The following is an 8563-nucleotide window of genomic DNA, read 5'->3' as shown; positions in this document are numbered from 1 at the left end:
CCACATTGACTCTGTACAGGTACCCCCTGTATATAGTCTCCACATTGACTCTATACAGGTACCCCCTGTATATAGTCTCCACATTGACTCTGTACAGGTTCCCCTGTATATAGTCTCCACATTGACTCTATACAGGTACCCCTGTATATAGTCTCCACATTGACTCTGTACAGGTACCCCCTGAATATAGTCTCCACATTGACTCTGTACAGGTACCCCCCATATAGTCTCCACATTGACCTCTGTACAGGGACCCCCTGTGTATAGTCTCCACATTGACTCTGTACTGGTACCCCGCTGTATATAGTCTCCACATTGACTCTGTACAGGTACCCCCCTGTATATAGTCTCCACATTGACTCAGTACCGGTACCCCCCTGAATATAGTCTAGCTATTGTTATTTTACTGCTGCTATTTAATTATTATTATTTATTTTTAAATTTAACTTATCTTTTACTTAACACTTATCTTTATTAGGTAAGCATTTCACTGTAAGGTCGACACCTGTTGTATTCAGCACGTGACAAATCAAATTTGATTTGACTTGACAAGCAACATACTATCCATAAACTTTTAGAATCAGGTGGCTGTGTAGCAAGGTACATTGGAGGACAAACCGGTCTACAAGAGACTTTGTTACTGGATCCAGTGACACGCCCAGAGGACGGTAGAATATGAGTTGGCCTGTCAGTTTCTTCAGATCACCCAAAGCCGAGTTGATCTGTAAAATAACAAAAATAGGAGGGGTACTTAATATTCATGAGATCATTTTGTGCAACATACCCAACCAATACAAGTGATTTTGTTTTCAGGTGGTGGTACAGTAACGCTAGCATAAATACATGCTGCACATACCGTATAAGAAACGACACAATACCATCTCTATAAACTAACCACAGTCTCTCTTACCTCTTACAGTCTGCATTACACCCAAAAACAACACAGGATTCCAACAGGGAAGCCGAAGCGAGAGATGAGGTCAGAGATGATTTTGTAATCTCTTTTACTGTTGTTGGTCTTCATGGGGTAGGCTTCCATCCATTTGGAGTAGTAGTCCATTACAGTTAGTACAACTTGTGTCCATTTGGGTCTCTGGAAATGGCCCTTCTACTTCCATTGTCAGCCATTCCCATTTCTCCTTGATCTGGTTCAAATATCATAAAATGTAAGATATAAAAATAATACAAAATCTAATAACCTTGTTCAAATCAAATTGTAAAATAACAATAGCAAGACTATATACAGCGGGGTACCAGTACAGAGTCAATATGGAGACTATATACAGGGGGTACCAGTACAGAGTCAATGTGGAGACTATATACAGCTTAGTACCAGTACAGAGTCAATGTGGAGACTATATACAGCGGGGTACCAGTACAGAGTCAATGTGGAGACTATATACAAGTTGGCACCACCAGTACAGCGTCAACGTGAGACTATATACAGGGGGTACCAGTACAGAGTCAATGTGGAGACTATATACAGGGGGTACCAGTACAGAGTCAATGTGGAGACTATATACAGGGGGTACCAGTACAGAGTCAATGTGGAGACTATATACAGGGGGGTACCTGTACAGAGTCAATGTGGAGACTATATACAGGGGGTACCAGTACAGAGTCAATGTGGAGACTATATACAGCAGGGTACCAGTACAGAGTCAATGTGGAGACTATATACAGCGGGGAACCAGTACAGAGTCAATGTGGAGACTATATACAGCGGGGAACCAGTACAGAGTCAATGTGGAGACTATATACAGCAGGGTACCAGTACAGAGTCAATGTGGAGACTATATACAGCAGGGTACCAGTACAGAGTCACGTGGAGACTATATACAGGGGTACCAGTAACAGAGTCAATATGGAGACTATATACAGCGGGGTACCAGTACAGAGTCAATGTGGAGACTATATACAGCGAAGTACCAGTACAGAGTCAATGTGGAGACTATATACAGCGAAGTACCAGTACAGAGTCAATATGGAGACTATATACAGCGGGGTACCAGTACAGAGTCAATGTGGAGACTATATACAGCGGGGTACCAGTACAGAGTCAATGTGGAGACTATATACAGCGGGGTAGCAGTACAGAGTCAATGTGGAGACTATATACAGCGAAGTACCAGTGCAGAGTCAATGTGGAGACTATATACAGCGAAGTACCAGTACAGAGTCAATGTGCGGGGGCAACGGTTAGTCGAGGTAACATGTACATGTAGGTAAAGTTATTAAAGTGACTATGCATAGATAAGAGAGTAGCAGTGGTGTCAAAGAGAGAGGTTGGGGGGGTGCAAATAGTCTGGGTAGCCATTTGATTAGATTTTCAGCAGTCTTATGGCTTGGGGATGGAAGCTGTTTAGAAGCCTCTTGGACCTAGACTTGGTGCTCCGGTACCGTTTTTTGTGCGGTAGCAGAGAGAACAGTCTATGACTAGGATGGCTGGAGTCTGACCATTTTTAGGGCCTTCCTCTGACACCGCCTGGTATAGAGGTCCTGGATGGCAGGAAGCTTGGCCCCAGTGATGTACTGGGCCGTACGCACTACCCTCTGTTGCCTGTTTTCTCTTTTCCAGAATAAACCCGTCTGTCAGAAATCTTACCCTGATTGCGAGCTTGGGGATAAAGATCAGCCCTTGCTTTTGTAAAGCTGAAGGTGGGACCTGAAATTGTCAGGAGAGTTCAGTGATTAAAGCAGGAAATAAAGGGTTAGGGTTATATAAAGCCTTTATACAATGTGGTTGATCATACACACAACTAGCCGTATAAGCCCGTTAGAGCGTTGGACTAGTAACCGGAAGGTTGCAAGTTCAAACCCCCGAGCTGACAAGGTACAAATCTGTCGTTCTGCCCCTGAACAGGCAGTTAACCCACTGTTCCTAGGCCGTCATTGAAAATAAGAATTTGTTTTTAACTGACTTGCCTAGTAAAATAAAATAATAAAAAAGCCCGTACACACTGTATACACACAACTAGCTGTATATGAGTTTCAATGTAGCCCTCGTTTGAGCCAATCAGGATTGTTTGGTTGCGAGATTGGCACGATCAATTCTGATTGGCCAATCAGCCTCATAAGAGCTACCACTTACTTCATTTGGTTTATCTTTCACAGCCCAGTCAATACTCTGCAAAAAAAGGATACATGAAATATCACCAGAAATGTAAAATCTCCAGATAAGAGCAGACCTGTGTCAAATACTCAGAGGTGCGCTTCATTTAGGCTGGAAAGACAGTGTTCCATTGGTTATTGTACCTGGGCGAGCTAAATCAAGCACACCTCAAGTTTTTTAACATGACATGTATTTGAAGATTCAAGGTCTGGATGTGTGATATGTACTTTGTACCTGTGGTATACAGTAGTCGTCATGGAAACGACTTTGGTGCCATATACTGTGGTTTAAGTAACTGGGAGTCTTCTTCAACCGTGTTGACTCTGCAGAGCTAATGTTTCATTACAAGAAGAATCAAGAGAGGGAAATAATGAATTGCTTAATTTCTTCACAACATTGACTCATAACCTATAGCTCCTACAAACTGTATTGGTTTTGAGTACCACTTTGGCTCAGCTTGTATTGATGACACATCCTCAGGAACACGATCCTCAGGAAACTGAAATCACAAGTAGAGTTTAATACATTTCCTTTGTGAAAGATTGAGGATAAAGTGTGCATCCTAGCCATATCAAAAACAATACAAATGGAAAACTAGTAGGACTAGTTGTTTTTTCTCACCAAGGTTACTCTTTTCCTCGTTCCAGCTGTTTTCTAAAACAATAAGAACTCAACAATAAAAACACACTGCTCAACAGTTCAAACCAACAAAGCCAAAGCATGATTCAAGATGTTATCATGTGCATCAAAATAATAACCATTTTGAAAAAGACCCAGTCAAAAACTTTCAACAGAAAAATACACCTGCATCGATTCACAAATTACCTTTTTTTGGAACTGACTAGGAAAGGAAAATATAGTTGGAATGGCATCATTACGCAAACGAATACCACGCCCAGCTGACGGTGTTATCAGGTACTTCTCCTCGAAATGCTCGGAACACAGTCTGGAGCTTTTGGTTGGCTTCCAGTCTCGTCTGATGGATCCACTTTTTAGTCTTTTGGCGTCGCTCAGTGGAAATCTGATGGCATGAGACAAAGTCAAAAAGAAATAAGGAAAAAGTAACAACTTCACAATTTCACAGTGCTCCCGAGTAGCGCAGTGTTTTAAAGCACTGCATCTCAGAACCAATGGCGTCACTACAAACCCGGGTTCGGCTCCAGGCTGTATCAGAAGCAGCCGTAATTGGGAGTCCCATTGGGCGTCACACAATTGGCCCAGCGTCGTCAGGTTAGGGTTTGGCTGTCATTGTAAATAAGACTGACTTGCCTAGTTAAATAACAGTTAATTCAAATAAAAGAGCTTATAATGATCAACAGAGATGAGAGGTACAATGCAGCTGTTTTTATCTCAATACCAAAATCATTTCTGGGTAACAATTAAGTATCTTAATTCAAATAAAATGGTCAAAAATAAACTAAAATAAATCCTTAGCAAAGAGCAATTTCTCAAGCAAGAATTTAACAAGGACTGTCTGGGAGGGGACTGAGTGGGGAGGAGACTGAGTGGGGAGGGTGAAAACTGAAAAATAGGTTTGGATTCTCTTTCTTATTGGTCTATCAACTAATTTAGTGCCTGGTGACGTCACCAGGCAGGCCAAAACTCCATCCCACCAAAACATTCCAGGCAGTCTTTTTAAACAGCTCTTACACAAAAAGGTTAATATCACAATTTTCACAATATAATTCCAAAATCAGAGTTTGAATATATATATATATAACACAGGAAATCACGTCTGTGATAGTGCTGGACCTTTAAAGCTAATTCAGAGAAAACAGGTGTCCTTGACACTTGTTTTGGTATACAGTTTAGGGATGGGACTATAGGGAGATGTAATCCGTAGTGCTCTAGATGCAAGGGGTGACAGTCCAGGACTCCCTAAAAACATGCCACTTTGATACATGGGACTTTTCGTAGCAGGTTTGGAAAGCATTCTCCTAACTTGGTACATTAATTATCTAATATGCAACAAAACAAAAATCATAGCTGTATGGAAGTGGCATGTTTTTAGGTCATCTCATGACAGTCCATGACATCAAACATGCTGTTTTACAACTACAACCACCGTTTCTCTAGTTAGTACATCTACTGGTAGGACCTCTCCGTTTCGTTCCGTTTAAGAATGTTTTGCAAAGGAAGCCGTTTACTCCACACCGGGTTGCAAAGAAGCCGAAACGGGTTGCAAAGGAAGCCGTTTACTCCACACCGGAAACGGGTTGCAAAGGAAGCCGTTTACTCCACACCGGAAACAGGTTGCAAAGGAAGCCGTTTACTCCACACGGGAAACGGTTTGCAAAGGAAACCGTTTACTCCACACCGGAAACGGGTTGCAAAGGAAAAATAGTTTATATTGGGCAAATTCAGGTGGTCCCTCCCCGTTGCGTTTGCATATGTTTGGTTCCTAGTGAATCCACCCCACGACGGGTTGAAACATATTTTGAAGCCATGTGTTGTTTGTTTACATCATTGTTATGTAAAACAATGGAGTAATAAAACCTTATATTTTGGGTATGATATAGAAAAACAGTTATGGCTCGCCTAAATATCGACAATAGCCGAATTTAAAAAATCATTGCATTGGACATATTCCCAGATCCCTTCACAACAGCAGGACTTGTTTGTTTAGCTTTAAGACAAAAACAAATGTAGTAATAACGTTAGCTAGCTAACTCGTTTGTTATGATACATTATAATACGACATGATCTATAACATCGAAATGACCGTAAATCTCTTAGCTAGCCTCACGAGATAACGTTAACTGCTAACTAACTTGTTGGCTAACTAGTTGCTCACATTACGTTGTTAGCCAATATCGTGTTGTTAGTCAAATGCTGCAAGCCTTACCTGTGAAGCCTAACTTTTTTAGCACGCAACTGATTATTTTTATCATATCTATCATGTCCTCTATTCTTACAGCTGTAAGCTGAACATGACATTTCTGATTTACAAATTGTTGATATTTTCCTTCTTCGTGTGAATTTCCGGCAGACTTAGACGTTGTGTTATGTATTGCTGTCTTTCGAAGGTCTGGGGGGCGTATTGCACATTTGGTCACCCAAAAATAAAAGGGAAAGGTGGAATAGGAAAATCTTAAATTGCACCAGGTCGAAACTGCATCAAAGCTCAACAAGACAGACGGGGCTTGATGTTTTTTTTCTTCCTCATTAGTGGTTTTATGACTTGTGGCAAATGAAACGGTTGTGCAACACCGCCACCAACTGGACAGGGTGGAAAAAAGGAAAATAACACCATGTAAAATACCAAGTATGGGAAGCTGCAGCCCAATATGGTGACTAGGGTATGAGCGAGTGGTTGTGTCGAAATGCAGAGGAGCAGTTTTAAAGCCAAAATCCTGCAAATCTACAGATTTTATCATAGGGGGTCCTCCAGATAGCATATGATAGCAAAATGTGTAGATTTGCAGGAAATTAGCTTTAAAACTGCAAATTTTATCTCAGCCTCATGGAAAAATAGGAACAAAAGAATGGAATGAGCTATAAAAACAGCACATTGTTTTCTCTACCCCATGGCAACAAGTGTAGAATTGCTGGAAATTAGCTTTAAAACTGCAACATTTTCTCTTGGCCTCATGTCAAAATCTGTAATATAGAATTATAAAACTGCAAATGTTTCCCTCTGCAACATGGCAAAATGTGTTAAAATGGCACATGGAGTAATGAATAGGATTCTGTGTTTAAACTATCTTTAACGTATGTTATTTAGCCGACACTTTTATATACTTCTTTAAATCAGCATTTCCTCATCTCCCATCCTCTATCGTAATCGCTCCTCTTTCACACCAGCTGCCAAATTAACCCTGATTCAGATGACCAGTCGACCCATGCTAGAATACGGAGACGTAATTTATAGATCGGCAAGTAAGGGTGCTCTCGAGCGGCTAGATGTGCTTTACAATTCAGCCATCAGATTTGCCACCAATGCTTCTTATAGGACACATCACTACACTCTATACTCCTCTGTAAACTGGTCATTTATGTATACTGTCGCAAGACACTGGTTTATGCTTATTTATAAAACTCTCATAGGCCTCACTACCCCCTATCTGAGATATCTACTGCAGCCCTCATCCTCCACATACAACACCCGTTCTGCCAGTCACATTCTGTTAAAGGTTCCCAAAGCACACACATCCCTGGGTCGCTCCTCTTTTCAGTTCGCTGCAGCTAGCGACTGGAACAAGCTGGACAGAGCACTCAAACTGGACAGCACTCAAACTGGACAGTTTTATCTCCATCTCTTCATTCAATGACTCAATCATTGACACTCTTACTGACAGTTGTGGCTGCTTCGCATGATGTATTTTTGTCTCTACCTTCTTGCCCTTTGTGCTGCTGTCTGTGCCCAATAGTGTTTTGATAAGATAATTATGTTCTCCAGGTACATCACCCAATTTAATTATATAACTCAGTCTGTGAACCAGAATGTGTAAGATCCTGGTCGAATGAAACAGACGGAGCCCAGCTAAATGGCCAAAAAGGTTTATTCACGGGAACGTTCTGAAGTCAAGAATACAAATCAATTCATTTTATACTGACTTCTCACGCCCACATTCACACAACCATACGCACACACATTCACACAAACAGACGCACACAATGTCCTGCTACGCACACATTGGCTCACTACCCAGCCGCCAGAGATTAGGGAGACCTTGAGCGGTACTCCCCGTTCTCTCCCAAATCTCTGGTCAGGTCGGCGCCGAATTTTGCTCAGACAGTCTGTCTTTAAAATACCATAAAAACATACATTAGCTATATTGTTTTACCCTAATTCTGACTAGAACTACACTTATTGATTATAATTTGATACATTCTAATCAATTCCATACAATTATATGATTTCAGGGTGGAATATTCTAATCATTCAATTAACAGATAAATCCCATTAACATGTTTGTATCATGATTTATGCTGCTGCCATGTTGTGTTGTCATGTGTTGCTGCCATGCTGTCTTAGGTCTCTCTTTATATAGTGTAGTGGTGTCTCTTGTCGTGATGTGTGTTTTGTCCTATATTGTTATTTTAATCCCAGGACCCCCGTCCCCGCAGGCCTTTTGTCTTTTGGTAGACCGTCATTGTAAATAAGAATTTGTTCTTAACTGACTTGCATAGTTAAATAAAATACAGCAAATAAAATGATCCAATAGAAACTTAGTCATGTGTGCATACATTGTATGTATGGGTGTTCCGAGCAGGAATGGAACTCAAGCCTAGTGTTACAAGCACCATGCTCTACCAACTACAGAGGACCATATCTGCCATCCCAAATGGAAACTAGTTTCATTTAAATGTGTATTTTATGAAAAAGAGATGCATGTTTCTAGACGATGCACAATGCTGCCTTGTTGACATGACCCAGCGGTACAGATTACTGTTCCATTTGAGAAGGGCGCTCCTCCCTCCCCGCTTTGACCCTTTCAAATCACGGGC

At 41.2% G+C, this 8563-nt stretch overlaps 1 protein-coding gene across 1 annotated transcript; it reads right to left on the bottom strand.

Annotated features, from left to right (window-relative positions):
* Nucleotides 1-906: 906 nt before the first annotated feature.
* On the bottom strand, nucleotides 907-6270 carry LOC135529567 (peroxynitrite isomerase THAP4-like). Its single transcript, XM_064958238.1, has 9 exons — nucleotides 5958-6270; nucleotides 3938-4133; nucleotides 3734-3766; nucleotides 3556-3611; nucleotides 3347-3443; nucleotides 3092-3127; nucleotides 2606-2665; nucleotides 1076-1145; nucleotides 907-920 (listed from the first exon to the last, which is right to left on the bottom strand). The coding sequence occupies exons 1-9, from the start codon at nucleotides 6047-6049 to the stop codon at nucleotides 907-909; spliced, it is 654 nt and encodes a 217-aa protein (XP_064814310.1). The 5' UTR covers nucleotides 6050-6270.
* Nucleotides 6271-8563: the final 2293 nt, after the last annotated feature.

Source organism: Oncorhynchus masou, unplaced genomic scaffold (assembly GCF_036934945.1).
Source record: "Oncorhynchus masou masou isolate Uvic2021 unplaced genomic scaffold, UVic_Omas_1.1 unplaced_scaffold_1186, whole genome shotgun sequence".
In the NCBI taxonomy this organism is placed as follows: domain Eukaryota; kingdom Metazoa; phylum Chordata; class Actinopteri; order Salmoniformes; family Salmonidae; genus Oncorhynchus; species Oncorhynchus masou.
Note: the sequence above shows the minus strand (reverse complement) of the source record. Positions and strands in the feature narration are given on the sequence as shown.

Excerpts from the sequence above, each read along its gene's own strand:
- LOC135529567 (XM_064958238.1), bottom strand. The coding sequence starts at position 6,049 with ATGTCATGTTCAGCTTACAGCTGTAAGAATAGAGGACATGATAGATAT. Across the intron at positions 4,134-5,957 it reads AAAAAAGTTAGGCTTCACAG|ATTTCCACTGAGCGACGCCA; the intron begins GTAAGGCTTGCA and ends TCATGCCATCAG. Across the intron at positions 3,767-3,937 it reads CTAGTCAGTTCCAAAAAAAG|AAAACAGCTGGAACGAGGAA; the intron begins GTAATTTGTGAA and ends TTATTGTTTTAG.